Below are 25,061 nucleotides of genomic sequence, written 5' to 3' on the forward strand. Positions count from 1 at the left end.
TTGAACACATTTTGTAACTAGAACCGAAAGGGTGTGAGTCAAGTGTTAGAAAAACAAGTACTCAGTCTGCACAGTCTGCATGGTCTGCACGGTCTGCAGTCTGCATGGCCTGTGTATTGGGGTGACCGGTGAAGTACTCTGTCCAAATGTTAATTGCAAATTCATTATAGCCAGATTGGCAATTTTCAAAGATCCACTTATCAAAAACTGGCTTAAGTTGGGAAAGATCTCCAACAGTTACCAAGCTTATTCCACCAAATGGTTCATTAGTTCCCATAATTTGTTGTAATAATAAGTTCAAAAACTTTAACATGCTACTTTCAACCATAGCAATCTCATCAATGAAATCACCCTAAGTTTGTTTAGTTTCGCTCTAATATGGTATTCAGTCTGTCACTGTCCATTGCACAATACTCAAAACCTCTATTGGCAGGTATCTTAAAAGCAGCATGTAGTGTATTGCCTTTAATGTTGAAATATGCTGCTTTACCAGTAGGGGCAGTCTTGACAACTTTCACATCATCTGGATTTTCCCCCAGCGATACTATTTAGAAATCTGATCAGAACTTCATACAATGCATTTGTAACAGTACTTTTGCCAACTCCAGCACCTCCACTTAAGAATCATCTTTTGTTTCAACTGAATCATCTTTTGTCTTAATTGAATGTAATTAAGACATGATAAAAAAAAAAACTGTCTTTGATTTTCATTCAAAGAGCAGTCGACCCTAGTACCAGAGCTACTTTCCGAACGAAATAATCCCCCTCGTATAAAAGGCATAGTAAAAAATGCGACACAACAAGGAGGCTTACCTTAGCTTCAAGATGATACAGCATTCGTTCCCCGTTGCATTGTTTCCTCCTCCGGGTGACATTTTAAAAGACTTTAAAACGATTCGTCCTTGGTCGTGACATCGTCGCTTTCTAGCATGATAGCTTTAAAGACTTCGAAGTGAGCAACGTGGCTTTCAGGATTTTAATGTCCATAGCCGAAGCTAGTGATCCATAGCTTGAGAATTTTCCATTTTACCACTCCACGAAGACCTGCTCGTTAAAATTGAACGAATGCCGCGTTACGCTGTGCTGCCGCACAACATGGTATAGTAAGTCCTTCTAGTCATTCCATGTCCATTTGTCGCAGCTACTGTTGCTTAGCTTAACAACCGTTTCCATTCTAAAACTCCACAGATTGAACCAAAAACCATCTTCGTGCCCCGTTAACCGCCATGTATAATCTCCATGTTATCGGACAAAATTTTTCCTTTCTAGTGCCCTCTAAAATCTGCCAAACCTACAGGACGAACCATACTTAGCGGGGGAGGGATAGGAGAAAAACTAAAATTAATCTGAATGGTGATCCTGGATGTTACGTCATCCATGAGCAATTCTGCTCAGTCCCGCAACTCCTCTGTGCATCATGTTTTTTTGTTTTTTTTTTGTTTTTTTTTTCATCCTGTTTCTTTCTCTTCACTTCTTATCACTCCACGCACAGGTTGTACCTTCATTTACTTCTAATTACGTTTAAGTATCCGTTTGTTTGTTTATGTTCCCATTTTCTAGCCACAATTTAAGAAATCGCAGTCAAACGTCAACGCTTCTGCATGCATTGCGAGCCGTTTATTCTTTATACTGTTAGCGGTTGGCCTTTTAGGTTATCCAGACATCTCGTGACCACAAATTATTCAAGTTGAAACCAGTTATTTGAATAACGCTGTATTTGATTATTTTTACTTTCAGTTTCAGTTGATTTGCAATTTCCGCTCAGAGAATATTGACTAGAATCAACAAACGAAACGAAAGGACATCAAGAGACCCAAGTCTCCTGTGATTAACACAAACCAATTGTAAGTACGTACAAATTACTACAATGTTTAACGGCGTTGGCAAATCTTAATAAATTGTTGCTAGAACAACGCGGATTTAACCAATGCGAGAGCATTATGAAGAAAGTGTTAGATGGAACAAACCCAATGAATATAACTTGATATAATCCTTACCGTGCACATTTTTTACTTTCAATTCCAGCTGATTTGAGATTTGCGTTTGAAACAAAACGAGGGAACTTCAAATACTCTAATGAGTCCTGAGATGTAACACGACCAATTTGTAAGTACATACAAGTCATTTATTTTGGTGTCTCTGGCAGAAGAACAGAAAATTTTAAATCTTATAACATTTAGGAAATTGATTTACTTGTCGAAAGAGAATTAGTTTAGTCAATTGTAGTCCGAGTTTACAGTAGTAAGTAGTTATCTCTGCTCCAGTGCAAGTGGATTCGCAATGTTTGATTTGATTTCCATATCCGTAGCACATTAAAGAAACCTTCCATGATTGTCATTTGCCGAACAAAGACTCCATTATACTTGTCTCCATACCTTTGTTATGGCTAAAGGAATTTGTTTCAATGTTGACATCTTTCCTTTGGTGATAGTTATCGTATGTCATCTAAACGGCATCTTCAATTTCTTTCTTGCTCATTTTAGAGAAATATCTGATTTGATCACTGCTGCATGTATACCGATGCAAAGCACTGTGAAACAATTCATAGTTGTTTAATTATACTAGCTCTTTCTGCTGAGAGCAACACCGGGAAATGAACATGCAACATTCTCTCACGTTATACAAACAGACTTATTCCAACTCGAGCCAAATATAGTTGCTTCATTGTAAAGAAGCATTACACAATTTACAATGAAAAGCAGGGAAATAATTTCTCCTTGTTACAAGATGCTAAATTTAGGGAAACGAAATTTTAGATGTCTAGTTGACCCTTGTGTTTTCCCAGTCTGCCCTGCTTATACAAAGTCGTTCATTATTCGGAATATCAGAATTTCAGTAGCGTTTTACCAGCACATTTTATTTTTTCAGAATAAACTGCTGTCGTGAAGAATTTGGAATGTCGAATTTAAGTAATATTTTGTGCAGAGCTTCACCATACGAATCATTTCGAAACACAACTGTTGTCTGTGAGCAAAATTTGTACGAGGTCGATGTATTTTGAGAATGAGCAGAAACAGAATCTTTGAATTCGCACGTTTCGGCAATTTCGGTTGGATTTTAAAACAGAAAAGTTAACGGTTCCTGAGCGGTCAGAAATTAGCTTCGCTGTTATTTTTTTATAAACCCAACCGTTACAAAGCTAACCAAACAAGCGAATTTGATTGCAGTTACCATTATGCTGGTTCGTACGCCAGTGACGTGGTCATGTTTCAAAACAAGAAAATTATCAATCCTTCTTAGTTTTTAATTTCATAAAATTTAAGATCTTTAACAAGTCGTGAAAAAATCCAATCTTTATTTTGGTCCCACATATTACTCAACTCTAGAATTCTGGGTTTTATTTAATCTGCAACAAGATTTTTTTTTCAAAAGATAGTAACCCAACTACTGTTCGGGTGTATTGGTATTACTCTACGAGTAAAATTCGGCCCGATTTGACCTGATTAGACGAGTTTCTGTCGCGTTATTCAGATTGCCTGCTTTTAGTCACTGGGGCTGGCATCAGGCAAGTCCAGAGATTACAGTGAGCCGATTAAAAGTGCATTTTCTGCGAATTTTAAGCAAGAAGTTGAAAGGAAGAAGTTGGAAAGAAGTTGAATCACTCTAAGACGAATCACTTGGAATTTATTCTCGCTGACTGGTTTTAGACTTCCAGGGTATCAATATCTTTTCAACCCATGAAATAAGGTAACTTACAACAGATGTAAGATTAAAGATCGCTTTTTTTTTTTAATTACAGTGCCGTGTAAACATTCCTAAAATGCAATTCTAACCTGTGTGACAATCTGTTTTTGGAAACCTTTTGATAAAGGGCCGTAAATACCTGAATTCAACCCTGCCATAAAAAACTTATATCTAATGCGCACTTTCCGAGAACAAGAAAACAGGTATAAACACAAAAATTAATAGTCAGCAAAGGTCAGATCGTGCCAGATCGAGCCTAATCGAAACTGAAAATGCGCGCCTGTTTTCTTTAGCTAGCAGTTACATTCGCATTATACCTGCATTGCACTTGTTTGTTTCAGTAGGGGATTTCTTCCTGACATGAGGCTGCTCAAAAGGCCTTTAACTACTTTCAGTTTCAGTTAAAGTGTTTCATGTATAGGTAGATACATGAAGAGAGTTTCATAATAGAACTTGTAGTCTGTGTGCAAAATTTGGACAAGGTGGATTTATTTTTAGGAACAGCAGATTCGCATGCTTCACTACTTTTTTGTTGACGTGTTCGAAAAGCGTGGGAAACTGACTTTTTCTATTGTTAGTGGTTGACCTTTTTGGTTATCCAGACATCTCGTTGCCACAAATCATTCAAGTTGTAGCCAGTTATTAGCATAACGCTGTATTTGATATTTTACTTTCGGTTTCAGTTAATTTGCAGTTTCCGGCCGGAGCATTGGCTAGCATTACCAAACGAAACGAAAGGATATCAAAAGACTCAAGACTCCGCATGAGATTAAACACAGACCGATCGTAAATACGTGCAAATTTCTACAAGGGCAAATTTTAATAAATTGTTGCTAGAACACCGCGGATTTAACCAATGCGAGAGCGATGAACAACGTGTTAGACGGAACAAACCCAATGGACATAACTTGATAAAATCCTTACCGTGAACATTTTTTCTTTCACTTCCAGTTGGACCCAGTTGATCTGAGATTCGCATTAGAAACAAAACGAGGGAACTTCAAATACTCTCATGAGTCCTGAGATGTAACACGACCAATTTGTAAGTATATACAAGTCGTTTATGTGTCTCTGATATCAGAAAAGAAGATGTTAAGTCTTATATCATTTTCGAGCTTGTTAAGTCAATTGTAATCCGAATTTACAGTAGCAAGCAAACCACTAATTACTTTTCTCTGCCCCAGCGCAAGTGGATTCGCAATTAGGTTTGAATTGATTTCCATGATCCATGACATGAAAGAAAGCTTCCATGATTATCATTTGCTGAACAAAGACTCCATTATACTTGTCTCCATACCTTTGTTATGGTTGGAAGAATTTGCTTCAATGTTGACATCTTTCCTTAGGTGATCGTTCTCGTATTTCATGTAAACGGCATCTTCAAATCTGATTTGATCACTGCTGCATGTATACCAATGTAAAGCATTGTGACATAATTCATCGTTGCTTACAAATTTTACTGCTGAGAGCAACGCCGGAAATTAACAACATTCTCTTACGTTATACAAATAGACTCATTCCAACTCAAGCTTTTTGCTTAATTGCCACTTTACATAATTCTCAATGAAAAGAAGAGAAATAAATTCTCGTTTTCACTGGGTCCTTAATTTAGTGAAACGAAATTTGACCCTTGTGTTTTCTTAGTCTGCTTTGTCTACAAAGTCGTTCATTATTCGGAATATCAGAATTTCAGTAACGTTTCACCAGCACATTTTATTTTTTTAGAATTAACACCCTGTCTGCCGTCGTGAAGAATTTGGAATGTCGAATTTCAGTAATATTTTGTGTAGAACTTCACCATGACTGAGAAGCATCTCAAAACACACCTGTTGTTTTAATAAATTGTTGTTAGAACTCGGATTTAACCAATGCGAGAGGGATGAAGAACGTGTTAGATGGAACAAACCCAATGAATATAACTTAATATAATCCTTACCGGACACATTTTGACTTTCAATTTCAGTTGATTTGAGATTTGCATTGGAAACAAAACGAGGGAACTTCAAATACTCTTATGAGTCCTGAGATGTAACACGACCAATTTGTAAGTACATAAGGGTCAGTTTTGTGTCTCTGATAGCAGAACAGAAGATTTCAAGTCATATCATTTTCCAAGTTGATTTAGGGACCGTTCATTTTTTATGAGGGACGGGGGGCTGGTGGAATTTGGGAAGCACCATTTAAAAATCGCATGACCCCCCTCAGCTTACCAATTTTTTCACATGGCCCCCCCTTATAGCGGTCATTTTTTGGGATGACCCCCCCCCCAAAAAAAAAATTGAACAAACAATATTTAGATTTCAACTTTTTTAATATTTCTCTATTATCCCCCTACTTCACGTTATTGTGCTCACTATGAAGACAATATTTACAATCTCTATACGACAGAGAGCTGTTGTTTAAAAAACAAATCAAAAGAAAGAGAAGTCAATTTCGGATCTCCTAGTTATGGCTCGCCCTGAGCGTGTGGCATTTGGCCTCTCATTGGCATCTTCCTCATCTGAATTGATGAATGCAAGAATGACGTCACTTGAGTCATCTTCTCCCCCAGAGTCAATGGCATCACTGTCATACTCATCATTGTCACTTTCATCCGTTTCAGTGCTGTCAGCACTTGCCCGGTTGTCATTTTGTGTCAATGTCTTGGCATTTCTCAGTGTTGGTTGGCCAGCTCTGAGAGGACTCTTCTGCTGCAAGCATGAATGTCTTACAATTGCCTTTACTTTCTCACTCTTGCTGCTTTTCAAATGCTGCTTCAGCCCGCGGTGGTTTGAGTACTTGTTTAGTTCTGGAACACGTAGCTTTTTAAGCTTGGTTAGATCTTCGCACAACTCAGTCCAAGGATAATCCTCCTCGCTACTTAACTTTGCCTTTTCTTCTGCTCTCTTTTTCCTTTTAAATTCCAGCACTTCAAGATGCTAAAGATAATCCACCACAAACTTCGATTTGACAATAAACTTATCTGCAAATAGAGCAACGCTCTCTGGGTCAGATAAAACCAGCCTGCCACTTCCATGCTCTTTCTTCTTTATATTGTTAATCCAATCGGGGAAAGAGCGCATTACTACATGAGCATCATGAAAGAGGCTCATTCCAAAATGCGCAATAATGGCGAAAGCGACGAGTCGTTTAAGAAAAGGTTTACAGCTGAACGATCCAAGCAGTTTGACATCTTACAAGCAAAAGAAGCAATTTTTCTAGGTCCGGATGGCTGTCCAGAAAGGGCGAGTGAGTTTTCCATGCAAGGGTACCAGTTGAAGCCCAGTGATGGAAGAAAACTGAACTTCTCCATCAAAGAGCACAGAGCAATGTTGGAAAAGTTGAATGTCATATTGAAAGATGTAAAGGAACACGATTCCACACTCTTTCAGTCCAATGGGCTTGCTTTAAAGCAGGGCGAAGAATTTGCCCACAGTTTTAATGTAAAACAGATCAATGTACAGAAGCTAAGTTGACGAAGGTCACGCAGGACATGGAAGTACTAGAAAATAAGAAGAGCAATTATAACAGCATATTCAAAGGCATACTCAAACAGCACATCAACAAAAGGAGAAGGAAAAAAGAAAACTGCAGGAAGTCAAATGAAAGAAAGAGGAAGTGGACTGAAAACAACGTCCAACGAGTTTATGGAATCTGTATTGGAAACCCGCTAGGAAATGATCTTCCACAATGCCTTGTGTACCCTCCTAGAACGGCCGTTCCGGAAGAGTGTCTTAAAGTTGAGGATGTTGCCACGTCGATATTTAGAAGAGATGGGCCATACATCGCACAGCTCTTGGAAGGGAATTATTTCACCAATGCTGCAAGAAGCAGAATCACCACCAACCTTGAGCAGGAAGTCAGAGATTATGTTTACACCTTCATGTACCCTGAAGAGTACACTCTGACGGAAAGCATTGCTGCTTCTTGCAGCATTGGTGAAAGAGACTCCCATAGCAGCACAAGCGGCGACGAAGAACTCGACGACAGCGGAGATGAAGATGAGTGCCAGTGAAAGTTGCATTTGAAAATAACAGTGTTAAATACTTCTTTTCAGTAGCTACAAATGCTTTTTGTCGCCAAACGTTTTTTTAAAGCAGAAGGAAAGTTTGTAATAAATTTGTATCCTGCCTTCTATATTGATATTCAAACATTATGCCATTTTAAAGTTTTACTAAAATATTTCACGTCACCCCCCTTTTTCCCTTATTTTTTTGGGATGGCCCCCCTCGAAAGCCATTTTTTTTCGCATGCCCCCCCCCAAATCCCACCAGCCCCCCCCCCCCCTACCTTATAAAAAATGAACGGTCCCTTACCTGTCCATAAGCTTAGCTTACAGTATTAGGCAATAAACCACTAATTAGTTCTCTCTGCTCCCGTGGAAGTGGATTCGCAATGTTTGATTTGATTTCCATGATCCGTAGCACATTAAAGCAACCTTCCATGATTGTCATTTGCCGAACAAAGACTCCATTATACTTGTCTCCACACCTTTGTTACGGCTGGAAGAATTTCTTTCAATGTTGACATCTTTCCTTTGGTGATCGTTTTCGTATTTCATCTAAACAGCATCTTCAATTTCTGTCTTGCTCGTTTAGAGAAATATCTGATTTGATCACTGCTGCATGTATACCGACTCAAAGCACTGTGAAACAATTCATTCTTGTTTACAAATTATACTGCTGAGAGCAACGCCGGAAATTAACAACATTCTCTCGCGTTATACAAACAGACTTATTCCAACTCAAAGCAATTAATCTTTTTGCTTAATTGTAAAGAAGCATTACACTATTCACAATGAAAAGAAGAGAAATAAATTCTCGTTTTCGCGGGCTGCTAAATTTAGAGAAACGAAATTTTAGATGTATAGTTGACCCTTGTGTTTTCCCAGTCTGCTCTGCTTACAAAGTCGTTTATTATTCGGAATATCAGAATTTCAGTAGGGTTTCATCAGCACATTTTGATTTTTTTAGAATAAACCTGGATGCTGTCGCAAAGAATTTGGAATGTCGAATTCAAGTAATATTTTGTGTAGAGCTTCACCATGAGGAGCATTTCGAAACACAACTGTTGACCACTGTTGTCTGTGAGCTACTTTGTACAAGGTCAATGTATTTGAGAATGAGCAGAAACAGAATCTTTGAATTCGTATGTTTCGGCAATTTCGGTTGTCTTTCAAAACAGAGTAAAAACGGTTCCTGACCGGTCAGAAATTAGCTTCGCTGTTATCGTTTTATAAAACCAACTGTTACAAAGCTAACGAAACAAGCGAATTTCATGGCAGTTATCATTATGCTGGTTTGCACGCCAGAGACGTGGTCATACTTTAAAACAAGAAAATTATCAATCCTTCTTAGTTTTTAATTTCATAAAATGTAAGATCTTTTACGAGTTCTGAGGAAATCTAATCTTTCTTTTGGTCCCATATATTACTAAACCGTAAAATTCTGAGTTTTATTTTATCTGCAACAAGACACTTTTTAAGAATAATAACACAACTACTGTTCGGATGTATTACTCTAAGAGTAAAATTCGGCCCGATTTGACCCGATTAGACGAGTTTCGGTCCCGCGATTCACATTCCACGGGCTGGCATCAGACAAGTCCAAAGATCACAATGCGCCGATTAAGACGAGTTTCTGTTGCGCTATGCAGATTCCATGCTTTTATTTACGAGGGTTGGCATCAGACAAGTCCACAGATCACAATTATCCGATTAAGAGTGCATTTTCTGCGGATAAGCAAACAGGTATAACTTTGGGTATAAATCACAAGAATTAATTGTACGATATGATCAGTATCTCCTGTACATATATGAACTTGTGGCAGATCAGGCCAGATCAAATTCATGACATGTATAACATTACACGCATCACGCTACTTGCGTTAAATAACGAAGCAAGTTGAATCACTCGAAGACGGATCACCTACAATTCATTCTCGCTGACTTGTTTTAGATTCCTTTGGTATCAATATCATTTCAACCCATGAAATAAGGTAACTAACGACAAACTTAAGATTAAAGTTCGCTTTATTTTAATACCGAGCCGGGTAAACATCCTTGAAAAGGAATTCTAACCTGTATGACAATCTGTTTTTGGAAACATTTTGATAAAGGCTCGTAAATACTTGAATTCAACCCTGACATGAGAAGAAATGGGGGATCATAATGAGCCGATAAAAACTAACATCTAATGCGCACTTTCCGTGGACAAGAAAACAGGTATAAATCACAAAATAAGTATTGAGCAAAGGTGAGATTGGGCTAGACCGAGCCTAATCGAAAGTGAAAATGCGCTCCTGTTTTCTTTAGTTAGCATTGCACGCGGGTTACACTTTTTTGGTGCAGCAGTGGATTTCTTCGCACTCTAAAATAAGTGACACGAGGTTGCCCGAACGGCCTTTGACTACTTTCAGTTTCAGTGGAATGTCAAGTTTAACAAGAAGATCTGTTAGATCTTATAACCGCGCTTTTAAAATTTAACTGTTTGCTTAGCACTACCGTCGGAACGCAGTGCACATTCCAAAGCAGTTATTGATGATTCTTTTCTTACTGTAGACATCACATCACTTGATCAACACAAACTGTATTATTGCACCATCAGTGGTAGCCATTGACAAATCTCCGATGACGTAATGGTCTTAATCTTTGTAGAACTTTCTTCGGGATATGTATGGGCATGAACGATATGAATGACACGATAATAAAACTATTAACAACAGCTTTCTTTCTTAAAAGTCATGATTAAATTTAATTGGTGTTTTCCACGAGTAAAGGGCTAGTGAAGTAGTCACACAAGTCATATAATTTAACAATAAAACTCTATCCCGACCGATGTATCGATTTTGGTCACTCCAGTGACCAAAGATTGAAAACGTGACCGAAAATTGGCGTTACTTTCGATGATCTCATCATTAGCCAATTATAGGCCATCTTTCAGTTCTTTTCGTCATATCCCGCCCTCGGGAGAATTTTGTCAAGTTAGCTTATTTAGTATGCAAGCCACCGTAATGGCGGTCACCGTCGACGAAATGTTTATTTGCTCAAAATTGGGGCAAAATCTTTCGGAGATGGAAATCAGGACATTTGTGAGGATACAGAAAGTAATTTGGGGCCGGTTGCTGGCTTCTAAGGCTGAATTTATCCAGAAGTAAGCTGTATTTTCGTTTTCGTGCCGAAAACCGTGCGATGAAATGTTATCGGCTTGTTCTACTGTCTTGTTCTGTTTTTCTCTTGGTCTTCCTTGTAGCCCGCCGAGGCCAGTCTTTCGTCTAAATCAGTTGAAAAAAGTTCGAAAAAGATGTTCCCATTCAAGTTTAAGCTCTCAGGCGATAATTCTGGAGATTTATGGTCGAAACGTTCGGCTTTGTTATGTTCGTGTTTTTCGGTTGCTATGGGTGACCGTTGCTTCCTTTGTTAGGTCAAGTCTGGGGAGTGAGGTCACAAAAAAATTCTAATTAATTCTGGTTTTGTTCGATTTCGCTAAAATTTTAACACGATAAGGCTGGATTGTTAACGAATAGATTTACCGGCTGCCGATGTGTGGTAGCTGTTAACGCTGAAGTGTTATATCGCTTCGAAGTCAGGGTTTTGAAGAGATTTTTTTGCAACGTGTGGGTTCGGCGTGATTTTGTAATCGGAGGTTTTTGTTGACCCCGAAGGAAAAAATATCCGGAAAAGGTCATTTCATCGACGATCCAAAGGAATATAAATATGTATATGTTCCGAGCTAAATTTCTGGTGAAAAAATATAATTTTTGACGAGCGCTGGGTTTTTAATTTTTTCCCGCGAAAGTCAGTATCGGAGATGAGATTTATTAATGTTTCAAAAGCTTTTGGCGAGTAAACATCACAGGTTGCGTGACTAAAAATTTGGCCGAGTGGAAGTTTGGGTCTGGTCGCAGACAAAACTGCGAAAACAAGAAGATCTGTTAGATCTTATAACCGCGCTTTTAAAATTTAACTGTTTGCTTAGCACTACCGTCGGAACGCACTGCACATTCCAAAGCAGTCATTGATGATTCTTTTCTTACTGTAGACATCACATCACTTGATCAACACAAACTGTATTATTGCACCATCAGTGGTAGCCATTGACAAATCTCCGATGACGTAATGGTCTTAATCTTTGTAGAACTTTCTTCGGGATATGTATGGGCATGAACGATATAAATGACACGATAATAACACTATTAACAACAGCTTTCTTTCTTAAAAGTCATGATTAAATTTAATTGGTGTTTTCTACGAGTAAAGGGCTAGTGAAGTAGTCACACAAGTCATATAATTTAATGATAAAACTCTATCCCGACCGATATATCGATTTTGGTCACTCCAGTGACCACAGATTGAAAACGTGACAGAAAATTGACGTTACTTTCGATTCTCACCAAATTCAGACAGTGCGATGATCTCATCCTTAGCCAATTACAGGCCATTTTTCAGCTCTTTTCGTCATATCCCTCCCACGGGAGAATTTTGTTAAGTTAGCTAATTTAGTATGCAAGCCACCGTAATGGCGGTCACCGTCGACGAAATGTTTATTTGCTCAAAATTGGGGCAAAATCTTTCGGAGATGGAAGTCAGGACATTTGTAAGGATACAGAAAGTAATTTGGGACCGGTTGCTGGCTTCTAAGGCTTAATTTATCCAGAAGTAAGCTGTATTTTCGCTTTCGTGCCGAAAGCCATGCGATGAAATATTATCGGCTTGTTCTGCTGTCTTGTTCTGTTTTTCTCTTGGTCCTTTTTGTAGCCCGCCGAGGCCAGTCTTTCGTCTAAATGAGTTGAAAAAAGTTCGAAAAAGATGTTCCTAGTCAAGTTTAAGCTCGCAGGCGATAATTCTGGAGTGTTTTGGCCGAAACGTCGGCTTTGTTATGTTCGTGTTTTTCGGTTGCTATGGGTGACCGTTGCTTCCTTTGTTAGGTCAAGTCTGGGGAGTGAGGTCGCAAAAAAATTCTAATTAATTCTGGTTTTCTTCGATTTCGCTGAAATTTTAACACGATAAAGCTGGATTGTTAAGGAATAGATTTACTGTCTGCCAATGTGTGGTAGCTATTAACGCTGAAGTGTTATATCGCTTCGAAGTCAGGGTTTTGAAGAGATTTTTTTGCAACGTGTAGGTTCGGCGTGATTTTGTAATCGGAGGTTTCGGTTGACCCCAAAGGAAAAATATCCGGAAAAGGTCATTTCATCGACGATTCAAACGAATATAAATATGTATATGTTCCGAGCTAAATTTCTGGTGAAAAAATATAATTTTTGACGAGCGCTGGGTTTTTAATTTTTTCCCGCGAAAGATGAGATTTATTAATGTTTCAACAGCTTTTTGCGAGTAAACATCACAGGTTGCGTGACTCAAAATTTGGCCGAGTGGAAGCTTGGGTCTGCTCGCACAGAAGTCGAAAAAAAAAAACCACGGGTAAGCCATGAACCGCGCTCGGCCCATGGCCACGCGGTTAAAAAAAAACCACGGGTCAACCATGAACCGCGCTCGGCCCATGGCCGCGCGGTTAACAAGTTTTTTCATGTATATGTACATAAGGAGTGTTTCTTAACAGAACTGTAGTTTGTGTGCAAAATTTACACAAGGTGGATATACTTTTTGGAAAAGCAGATTAGCACGCTTCGTTAATCTCAGTCGCCTAGCAAAAGATAATTGGATAATGGCTCCTAGCATTGCAATGCAAATCTAAGGAATACGGGCGTACATGTTCTTAGTGAAATGAGAAAGCGCATGAAAGCGCAAGCAGTTGCTAATTTTTTTTGCTACTCGTGTTATTTGCAAAATTCTTTGATTGAAACTGCTCGTACAATTTGAGAGAATTTTCGAATATCACTCGCTTTGTAAACCCTTCATTGCACTTTCAAACTCCCTCAAAAATACTTTTATTGTTGCTCATTTTTTAAACTCCAAACTCTGCATAATTTAATCACTACCTTACCTTACTTATTGTCACCTAGTGTAGCACTTCTGCAGAGCTAGCGATGCACGTAAACTTGAACGACTACAGGAAAGGGGCTTGAGGGCCGTTTACAAGGACAAGCATGCTAGCTATACTCGCTACTGGAGAGAGCCAAGTTGCCAACTCTAGCGAACAGGCGTTTACAAGACATCTGTATTCTCATGTATAAAGTTAAACATAGACTATGTCCTAATAGCATCTGTAACGTTTTTAACGAGCATATTTCTGCATACAACCTGAGACAATCAGATTTTTCTACTCCTAGATACAACACTGTTACTTATGGGAAGCACTCTTTGCGTTATGTAGGACCCAAATTATGGGGAAAACTGTCTATGGCTGACAGATCAGCCAAGACACTGCAGGCTTTTACAAACTATATTCGCAAAAGGGATATAACTCGCTTAATGGACACCGGCGGTAAGGGCTGCATCCTATGCTGCACATAACGCCCTTCAATTCATTTATTATTTTTTTTCTTGCATTAATATTAGTATTAGTATAGTTTTTTAGCAGTGTCCCCTAATTAGTATGGTGTTGAATAAAGTTCTCACTCACTCACTCACGATATCCAGTGTAGGGTTATGCTGATGTAAACAGAGATGAAATTTTCTTCTTTTAATTTCCTGGGCCATATTTGGTTTGGTTACCTCCTGTTCATGGCCAAGTTAGGAATATTACACTGTATATATCACTGCTATACGAATGCGAGGGGTATAGGGCAAGGGGAATAGAGGGACGGGAAAACCAGCAAAAGGCATTTACAGATATTGACTTAGTCGAAACACCATTTATTCCCCACCTTTTATTTTGAAACACGACCCAGTACTACTTAAGGTTATAAATAAATTGCCATACATTTTCAATAAAACACCACCAATAAAATACATGACTTTTATGGTCATTCCTGTTGTTACAAACCTTTATCAAACGGACACTGCCAAAAGAATGCATGGTTGTTTTTTGTCCACGTTTTAGGATATCGGTTATTTAAATTTGCCAACAAACTAGGCTGTCACAGAAATGCAATATTTTGTTATTTGGTTTTGTTTTTACAGAGCTTTTGTTTTTGTTTGATTTTGTAAACCTTTCATATGGTTCAATCGATATAGATACTGTTACTGTATATTAAATCGCTTCACCTCATGTACTTGTCATTGTTTACGGAAATACGGTATTTCAGAGTTATCGATCGTTCACGAGAATGTTATTTGTCCCTTTCAAGGTCTTTTAATACTGACCGATATTGATATGACCCTTTTAAGACGAATTCTGAGGGAACCTGTTATCAGCGGACACCATGTATTAAGCGGACACTAGCAAGGGTCCTGAGGGTGTCCGCTTATACAGGTTTGACTGTAGTCACGTAAGACTTTGTTAATGAACCATCACAAAAATTTTCTTTTTTTGATTTCAAGTTTAAGAGGTGTATAGCAGATAGCTGAGAGCTGACACAAGTCAACCAAATACGTCACAAGTGTACACGTACATACAAATGATCAGACAAAGTGGTGACGATTGCGGCCAAGAACTTGCTTACAAGACTCACATTAATTCTAAAGAAGACATTAAATACCACCAACAACAACTTAGCATTGCCAAAGAACTGGGGGACAGAGCAAGAGAGGGATGTGCTTATGCCAATCTTGGAAAAGCTTACAACAGTCTGGGTGATTTCAAACAAGCTGTAAAGTACCACAACCAACATCTTAGCATTGCCAAAGAACTGGGGGACAGGGCAGGAGAGGGACGTGCTTATGGCAATCTTGGCAATGCTTACCAGAGTCTGCGTGATTTTAAACAAGCCGTAAAGTACCACAACCAACATCTTAGCATTGCCAAAGAACTGGGGGATAGGGCAAGAGAGGGACGTGCTTATGGCAATCTTGGCATTACCTACCACAGTCTGGGTGATTTTAAACAAGCCGTAAAGTACCACAACTAACATCTTAGCATTGCCAAAGAACTGGGGGACAGGGCAGAAGAGGGAGGTGCTTATGGCAATCTTGGCAATGCTTACCAGAGTCTGGGTGATTTTAAACAAGCCGTAAAGTACCACAACCAACATCTTAGCATTGCCATAGAACTGGGGGACAGGGCAGGGGAAGGAAGTGCTTATGGCAATCTTGGCATTGCTTACCGGAGTCTGGGTGATTTTAAACAAGCCGTAAAGTACCACAGCCAAGATCTTAGCATTGCCAAAGAACTGGGGGACATGGCAGGAGAGGGAGGTGCTTATGGCAATCTTGGCATTGCTTACCACAGTCTGGGTGATTTTAAACAAGCCGTAAAGTACCACAACCAACATCTTAGCATTGCAAAAGAATTTGGGGACAGGGCAGCAGAGGGACGTGCTTATGGCAATCTTGGCATTGCTTGCAACAGTCTGGGTGATTTTAAACAAGCCGTAAAGTACCACAACCAACATCTTAGCATTGCCAAAGAACTGGGGGACAGGGCAGGAGAGGGAGGTGCTTATGGCAATCTTGGCATTGCTTACGACAGTCTGGGTGATTTTAAACAAGCCGTAAAGTACCACAACCAACGTCTTAGCATTGCCAAAGAACTGGGAGACAGGGCAGGAGAGGGAGGTGCTTATGGCAATCTTGGCATTACTTACGGGAGTCTGGGTGATTTTAAACAAGCCGTAAAGTACCACAACCAACATCTTAGCATTGCCAAAGAACTAGGGGACAGAGCAGGAGAGGGACGTGCTTATGGCAATCTTGGCAATAGCTATTACAGTCTGGGTGATTTCAAACAAGCCGTAAAGTACCACAACCAACATCTTAGCATCGCCAAAGAACTGGGAGTCAGAGCAGGAGAGGGAAGTGCTCATGGCAATCTTGGCAGTGCTTACCAGCGTCTGGGTGATTTTAAACAAGCCGTAAAGTATCACAACCAACGTCTTAGCATTGCCAAAGAACTGGGCGATAAGGCAGGAGAGGGACGTGCTTGTGCCAATCTTGGCAATGCTTACCAGAGTCTGGGTGACTTTAAACAAGCCCTAAAGTACCACAACCAACGTCTTAGCATTGCCAAAGAACTGGAGGATAGGGCAGGAGAGGGAAGTGCTTATGGCAATCTTGGTGTTGCTTACCATAGTCTGGGTGATTTTAAACAAGCCGTAAAGTACCACAACCAACATCTTAGCATTGCAAAAGAATTTGGGGACAGGGCAGCAGAGGGACGTGCTTATGGCAATCTTGGCATTGCTTACAACAGTCTGGGTGATTTTAAACAAGCCGTAAAGTACCACAACCAAGATCTTAGCATTGCCAAAGAACTGGGGGACATGGCAGGAGAGGGAGGTGCTTATGGCAATCTTGGCAATGCTTACCACAGTCTGGGTGATTTTCAACAAGCCGTGAAGTACCACAACCAACATCTCAGCATTGCCAAAGAACTGGAGGACATGGCAGGAGAGGGAGGTGCTTATGGCAATCTTGGCAATGCTTACCACAGTCTGGGTGATTTTCAACAAGCCGTGAAGTACCAAAACCAATATCTTAGCATTGCCAAAGAACTAGGGGACAGAGCAGGAGAAGGATGTGCTTATGGCAATCTTGGCAATGCTTACGACAGTCTGGGTGATTTTAAACAAGCCGTAAAGTACCACAACCAAGATCTTAGCATTGCCAAAGAACTGGGGGACATGGCAGGAGAGGGAGGTGCTTATGGCAATCTTGGCAATGCTTACCACAGTCTGGGTGATTTTCAACAAGCCGTGAAGTACCACAACCAACATCTCAGCATTGCCAAAGAACTGGAGGACATGGCAGGAGAGGGAGGTGCTTATGGCAATCTTGGCAATGCTTACCACAGTCTGGGTGATTTTCAACAAGCCGTGAAGTACCAAAACCAATATCTTAGCATTGCCAAAGAACTAGGGGACAGAGCAGGAGAAGGATGTGCTTATGGCAATCTTGGCAATGCTTACGACAGTCTGGGTGATTTTAAACAAGCCGTAAAGTACCACAACCAACGTCTTAGCATTGCGAAAGAACTGGGAGACATGGCAGGAGAGGGAGGTGCTTATGGCAATCTTGGCAATGCTTACCGGAGTCTGGGTGATTTTAAACAAGCCGTAAAGTACCACAACCAACGTCTTAGCATTGCCAAAGAACTGGGGGACAGGGCAGGAGAGGGACGTGCTTATGGTAATCTTGGCAATGCTTACCACAGTCTGGGTGATTTTAAACAAGCCGTAAAGTACCACAACCAACATCTTAGCATTGCCAAAGAACTGGAGGACAGGGCAGGAGAGGGAAGTGCTTATGGCAATCTTGGCATTACTTACGGGAGTCTGGGTGATTTTAAACAAGCCGTAAAGTACCACAACCAACATCTTAGCATTGCCAAAGAACTGGGGGAGAGGGCAGGAGAGGGAGGTGCTTATGGCAATCTTGGCGTTGCTTACCAGAGTGTCGGTGATTTTAAACAAGCCGTAAAGTACCACAACCAACATCTTAGCATTGCCATAGAACTGGGGGACAGGGCAGGAGAGGGAAGTGCTTATGGCAATCTTGGCATTGGTTACCACAGTCTGGGTGATTTTAAACAAGCCGTAAAGTACCACAACCAACATCTTAGCATTGCCAAAGAACTGGGAAAACGAGCTCAAGAAGCTCGTTCATGCTTTTGGTTAGGACGCGATTTTGAATTGTCAGGAAATTTGCCGAAAGCTCTTGGTCATTACCGATCCAGTGTAAAATTGATCAATGATACGAGGGCTCTCCTTCAGTCCGAAGATGATTGGAAAATATCTTATCGTAATTGGTGCCCAGACGCTTACACTGCGCTTTGGAGAACTTTGCTAAGGCTTCAAAAGACTGCTGAGGCTTTGTGTGTTGTCGAGCAAGGACGAGCACAAGCCTTAGAGGATCTTCTAAAGGAACAGTATGGCTCTAAATTGCTAACGATTGGCTCGCCTGAAGATAACGTAACGATCGCAAGCATGTCAAGTGGTATATTCATGCAAACACTGGTCTTAGCACTAGAAAGTAACAAAATCCATTTCTGGCTACTTAACAAAGAAAGGGAGGTTCAGTATAGGAGGAAAGAAATAGAAGGTGAAGACGCTGTTACCTTCTTAGAGTGTGTAAGAAAAGATGTTTTTAAAGAGTACAAAATTGATGGAAGAGTTGCCTGTGAAAATCGTTCTCTGGGTGAGCAAACAAACAAAATTTCTCCCAGCAGAGAATCCACCGAGGAAAGAGAAAAAACATTAGCCTGCAGCAACAATTCTTTGCGCTCCTTTCATAATTGTATCATTGCCCCCATTGCAGACTTACTTGAAGGCGACGAATTGATCATTGTCCCTGACGGTCCATTATGTTTGGCTCCGTATGCTGCATTTTTAGATGATAAATTCAAGTATCTAAGTGAATCTATCAAGATACGAATTCTTCCCTCGTTGACGACTCTGAAACTGATCGGGAACTTTCCTCAAGACTACCACAGGAGCAGTGGAGTATTGCTCGTGGGAGATCCATGTGTTGAAGAAATTGGAAACGACCAAGGCGAAGCCATTTTATCGCCCTTGCCATATGCCAGAGAAGAAGTAAAGACGATAGGAGAAATGCTCGGTGTCGTACCTCTCACTGGAAATAAAGCAACTAAAGAGGAGGTGCTGAAAAGAATCGGTTCAGTTGCCTTGGTACACATTGCAGCGCATGGCAATATGGAAACTGGTGAAATTGCTCTGGCTCCGAATCCCGCACGGATATCCAAGATCCCTAAAGAGAAAGATTTTATGTTGAAAATGGCGGATGTGCGAGCGGCGAAGCTGCGTGCAAGGCTAGTTGTGCTAAGTTGCTGTCACAGTGCACAAGGTAAGGTTACGCCTGAGGGTGTGGTCGGTATTGCAAGGTGTTTCCTGGGTGCTGGTGCTCGCTCGGTTCTCGTGTCACTCTGGGCAATTGATGACGAGGCAACAATGGAGTTTATGAAAAGTTTCTACGGGCATTTGAGTCATGGATGTAGCGCAAGTGTAGCTGTTCACCGGGCTAGGAGGTCTCTAAGAGAGTCGGAGAATTTTGGTGCGGTAAAACACTGGGCTCCGTTTGTTCTCATCGGCGATGACGTGACCATAGAATTTGAAGAAAGCCAGTGAAAACATCGTGAGTAAACCTTTTTCTAATCTTTAAGGACGCAACATTTATTTTTAGTTTATAAAAGTGCTAATATAAAAGTTGTTAATTATTATTCTGCACAGCGTCCTTCATGGAAGTGCCAAGTGAGCAGCTCGCGAATGTTTGTGCCATTAGCTAAGTGCGTGCAGTTCTTTGATCATTAGAGACTTCGCCTTTTTTCACGTTAAAAGAGAAATTTTATATTCGAAAGATATAAACATTCAAAACAGTCAATTTATCTCTCACAGAATGTTTTCTTGATACTTCTAGCCTTAGTTTGATGTCAAATAAATCCATCGTTTATAGCTAAAAGTCGAGTTCGATCGTAAAGAAACCAGTTGTGGTTACATTTTTTACGTAGGCCAGGTTACATAGCATGTCGGGAAATGGCATGTTGAAAGACGGTTGCTATGCAAGTAACAGTGAAAGCGGGTGTGAAAAGAAACCAAAACCTGTCTCGAAGAAGTCACGCGTGATCTGCCATCTGCGCGCGCAACCTGAACATGAAACATGAACTCTATTTCTCCACAGATGTAGTTAAAGCAATATTGTGCGTAAAGCAATCCCTGTTACTATCGAATTATAGAAACACTCGTGGAAGTTTGAGAGAACTGGAAAGAGCTGTTGAAACATTAGCCTGTCGGCCTTTGTTCCCACAACATTTCTCGTTCTCCGACTTCTTTAACTCGATAGAAACACGGTGCTGTTTGACAGAATTCTTGGTCACCAGTATTTTGTCAATAAAAGGTAGTTTTCTCATTTGTCTTTCTGTTTCAGATGCTGAATGATCAAGAAAAGAGAAAGCTCCTTGGTAATTAGTTACCTTATAACATGAAATTTTAGCGCCACGTTAATTTCGCGAATTTCGCGATTTCAAAATCTCGCGAAATTAAAGTGACGCGAACAATAAGTGTCCCGAACATAACATGACGCGAAAGTTAAGTGACTCAAATTATGTTACTGTTGACATATAGTCCAGCAGTTGCGCGTTTGTTAATTTTGACGTTATCGCACCTTTGATATCGATTAAGTCCGTTTACTAAATTGGAGGACATGTTTAAGTAACATTGTTAAGGAAATCAATGGGGGGTTACTCGAAAACGCGAGGTTAAAGTAATTCAAAATACAAAATTTCGCAAAATCGCGGAATTTAGGTGTCGCGAAATATGCGCACCTGAAAATCGCTAATTAAACGTGTCGCGAAAATTTCATGTAATAAGGTAAGGCTTTTTCTGTATCCTTTTTTCAACGTGTGTATGATATGATGCTAGAAGCCAACCAAAAGCTAATCTTTTGCTACATCGTTATATGTTTCCAAACAGAGAACAGTTGCTGTCAGAGCAAAGCTCGAGGGAAAAAGTCATGTAAGCTGAAGTTGATCCGTTCTCTTCCAAGGAAAGAGCTGTTAAATCCAGAGGTCTATCTCCCTAGGGAAACAACAACTTGAACTCTCGACTCGCACGTGATCAGGTCGTGCACCTTCAAACGGCCGCAAATTTGTCTGCCAGTCGGCCTGATGTCAAATCAGGCAACGTTTCTCACTAGAGAAGGCATTCATAATTCAAGAAAAGGGATTTTTAATTGGGCAAAAACATATTAGATAAACAAAGAAAAAAACTTTGAACATTTTGTGTGTCCAAGCTTTCAATTTGGCGCCAAAAATAGGTCGCCCGTGTTCGGTCATTCGTCAGGTAGGAAGATAATTGTGTCATTTACAACAACATATGCTGTTCATCGTCAAATCAAATCTTGAATTCTCGAGTTAAGCATTAGAAGAAGGCAAAGCAACTTAAGTAATGTCTTTATTTTTGTAGGCTGCGAAGAAAAAGACTATTATCGTGTCGTTTCAGTAGGACAGCTCGGTTTGACTGCCGCTCATACTGCAAGCAGAGCCACCGTAGGCGTCAAGCAAATCATTTTTTCGCAGTTTTTTCTATTTTTCATTCGGGAGGTATAACAAAACACTTAATGACTGGCCCCTCAGGAAACAGGAAATTTTGTTTCCCTTCGACCCTCAACATCGAGGGTCTCGGGGAAACAAAACTCACTGTTTCCGTTGGGCTGGTCATTAATAGCTTATTGTCAGTCGATTGTGTCCTTTGAAAGTGATTGGTCATTACAGCCGTGCAATGAAATGGCAAATCTACTAGGGCTAAGTTATATAGTAATGTCGCTTTTAGTTAAAGATTTAGTTTACTTCTTTTTTTTAATTTCTAGCGTCTTAAGTCTAAACACAGGTCTTTATGTTTAAGAAAACATCGAGATGTGTTTTTGAGAATTTCGTTACTATTATTGTTATTAATATTGCAAATATTGTGACAGAATTAGAATTTAATTCAGAATTATAATTTGATTTATGTCCTGTAGAAACGTCTCGTACGGAAGTGATTATTTCTTGTCAATTTATCTTTGCTGATATTGTGTGTGATTATTTTAATAAATCTGCATATGGAGGTTTTTAGATGACAATGGACCCTGTATTGTATTGCACTGGTTATTAATTATGTGTCATATTAAAACCGTTTGTATTGTCCCAGACATCACTAACGTTTTATATTTATATGTCGTATTGTTCTCGCGTTTTGGTTCGTTCTTACGCATGATCCATTGGAGGACAGACGTATAGATGAAGTGCCTAATGTTTTGGTTTCTTTATTTTATAAAACAAATCGATTCCACGTTGCCATGCGTCTGTTCAATAATAGATCACAGATGACGTCAAAGTGTGGTAAGAACATCAGTGACACACTCACCTTATGTTCGTGTGCCGCTTTTTTGTTGTAGCCTTGACCACATTTTGATGTCATCTGTGATGTATTTTACTGAACAGACGCACAGTAATTTAGAATCTATCTGTTAAATTGATTAAAATGCCGAAGAAGTGAACGACTACTGTAATTCAATGACTGGGGCACTATCCAAGGTGTGCATTCATTGTAATACTATTTTCACGAGGCCTTTGATTTAAAATGATCAGTAACCTTTGAAAGTCAACCAGTGAAAACTTATATTATTGGAAATTCAATCTATCCATCTATAAATCTATCAATCAATCATGCAATCATTCACTATAATCTATATATCACAATGATCTCTATAGTTTGAATTAGAGATGAAAATGTATTTTTATTTGTACCTTTTAAATGTTTGAAATCCAAGCTGGCGGACCCAAGATAGAGGACACTTTGAAATCTGTGACGTCATTTTGAATTTTTGTGACGTCGTGATCGACATGTATTATATTAAAGTAAACATTTTTTTAAACGCTCTACACCCCACAAAAGTTTTATTGCTATTGAGTGAATACTCTTTTGTGGTACATAGGGCACCACCCTCCCCGTTCCAGTTCCCCGCCCCTCCCCCCTCCCATGCAGGCTTACAAACAAAAAACAAGGAAAACAAGTTTTAGAAAAAGATTCGATTCCTAGAACAGAAATTTAGGTGAGCTAATCAACTGTAGAATCCGAAAAAAACAATATATTTCGTTATTTTTGTTTTGATAGGCACGCGGAAGCCTAAAAACGCAAAAATGACCGTATTTGCTAAACTGAATTACCAGTCTTTGTGTTATCGCGGACATCAAAACTGACTAGACATTATCAGTAAGAAGATGATGGGCTAACAAAGGGTGTGAGGCTTTTTCGATATTTCTATTGGTTGCTTAGAAAATCTCTTTCAAAGTTGGACAATAGAAAATTTTCTGACTGCTGTTACTCAATGAGACGTCACAGGAAAAATATTTCGATTTTCGCAAAAGCCTCACATTCTTTGGTGCGCTAATATCTGACGAACATTTTGGCCAAGTTTCGTGGAAATCCGATAAATCTACATACCCTATTAATTCATTTGAATAGAGGTTAAGTTTTCGGCCTCGAAAGAAATTCACAGTTTTCGCACCTCGGTGTCTTCCGGTGTCCCACAAGGAAGTGTCCTTGGTCCCACTCTATTTATTCTCTACACAAGCGATCTCGTGGGGTCAGTTCAGTCTGGGACCGTCCATATGTATGCTGATGGTACGACCATCCACTGCATAGGGAGGAGCGTAGACGAGGTCGCCGCTGCGCTAAATCGATCCCTAACCGAGTTGTACTTCCTTCCTTCCTTCCTTCCTTGCTTGCTTGCTTGCTTGCTTGCTTGCTTACTTACCTACTTACGTACTTACTGAAACGGTTGTTTACGTGGCCATGCCGCCAACCAATGAAACGCAGCTTTGAACTCCCAGGCGGGTTACAGTAACGCTCCCCGGGAATGAATGTGCAATGTTTATATTTACAGTATATCTTTATATCTTACATCGTCTGCCATGAAACATTCAGCATCTAAGCCGAATAAGCAGATAAATGGTAAAGAAGGAAAAGAGAAAAAAGAGGAATGCTAGCGGAATAGCCTTGAACACGCCTACTCGGCGAGCCGAGTCGAGTGCGGATATTTACACATTTACGAAAAAAGACTAAACGCGCAATTCATCGGCCTGTCTGTCTTAGTAGCATATGGAAAAACACTCTGTAAAGAACGGGAAAGGAGCGTTTGGAGAAGCTGCCTTGTCAGATGTCAGCTGATTAAATTCGTCGGCAATTCAGGGGCAGTCAACTTTTGTGCCAGAAGAAGCTAGAGCAGGGCATGGACGAAACATTCGTTTGCGATTTGCGCTTGCGTTTATATGAAGAAATGCGAAGCGTCTAGTCTATAATTTAAAAGAAGAAAACAATCAACAAAAGCAGAGATTTCTCTGCGAGAAATTGCAAGAAGTAAACAAAAAAAGCGAAATTCGACTCCGTGGATGAGATCAGTTGCCGCCAAAATTGTTACTGCTCCACTCAAAGGCTGACACATTTTAATTGGCTTATCACAGTTTGCAGTTCATTGGCTCGTTTTAAGAATTTACGTTTTTGTGGATAACTCGTTCGCGTTTTAAGTTTTTGAAATAAGTTTTTGGGAAAATTCAGATAAAGTAAAAGTCTTGAATTTGGTGTAAAAAATAATAATTTTGGACAAAATAGGCCTTTGAAGGTCTACAGTAACCTTAAGTAATGACCTGTAATGGGTCTGGGGCTCGCGTCTGTTAGATATAAGGGGACGCGTAAAGGTCTCAGTAACAAAAGGAGTGCCGAACGAGGTCCGTAACTGGCTTATTAACCGAACCAAACAATGACTACATCCTTAAACACAACAACAACAGTTATGTTACGTCAGTTGTCAGCACCAATCAAAGAAAAGCAAGAGACTAAAGTCCCTGGAAGCTACGACGGAGCAAATAGAAACCAAACTTTGGAATTGAGGTCAATTAGGGTTTTCAATC

The 25,061-nt window shown here is 39.9% G+C and overlaps 2 protein-coding genes across 3 annotated transcripts in view; one reads left to right on the forward strand and one right to left on the reverse strand.

The window, feature by feature from the left end:
• The window catches only part of LOC149112989 (uncharacterized), a 79,892-nt gene that overhangs the window by 10,125 nt on the left and 44,706 nt on the right, over positions 1-25,061 (reverse strand). The window lies entirely within an intron of this gene.
• LOC149112990 (uncharacterized) lies at positions 1,424-22,300 on the forward strand. Its single transcript, XM_089288527.1, has 8 exons — positions 1,424-1,844; positions 2,026-2,106; positions 4,636-4,726; positions 5,648-5,728; positions 15,047-15,259; positions 15,620-19,750; positions 20,540-20,573; positions 21,085-22,300. Exons 5-6 carry the CDS (start codon positions 15,124-15,126, stop codon positions 19,741-19,743), a joined length of 4,260 nt encoding a protein of 1,419 aa, XP_089144653.1. The 5' UTR covers positions 1,424-1,844; positions 2,026-2,106; positions 4,636-4,726; positions 5,648-5,728; positions 15,047-15,123; the 3' UTR covers positions 19,744-19,750; positions 20,540-20,573; positions 21,085-22,300.

Source organism: Orbicella faveolata, unplaced genomic scaffold (assembly GCF_042242905.1).
Source record: "Orbicella faveolata isolate gen_17 unplaced genomic scaffold, um_ofav_v1 contig_17, whole genome shotgun sequence".
In the NCBI taxonomy this organism is placed as follows: Eukaryota; Metazoa; Cnidaria; class Anthozoa; order Scleractinia; family Merulinidae; genus Orbicella; species Orbicella faveolata.

What these genes read in the sequence shown, in the direction of transcription:
- LOC149112990 (XM_089288527.1), top strand. Translation starts at nt 15,124, where the DNA reads ATGATCAGACAAAGTGGTGACGATTGCGGCCAAGAACTTGCTTACAAG. An exon ending in GGACAGAGCAAGAGAGGGAT is followed by an intron (nt 15,260 to 15,619) that starts GTGCTTATGCCA and finishes CAGAAGAGGGAG; the next exon opens with GTGCTTATGGCAATCTTGGC.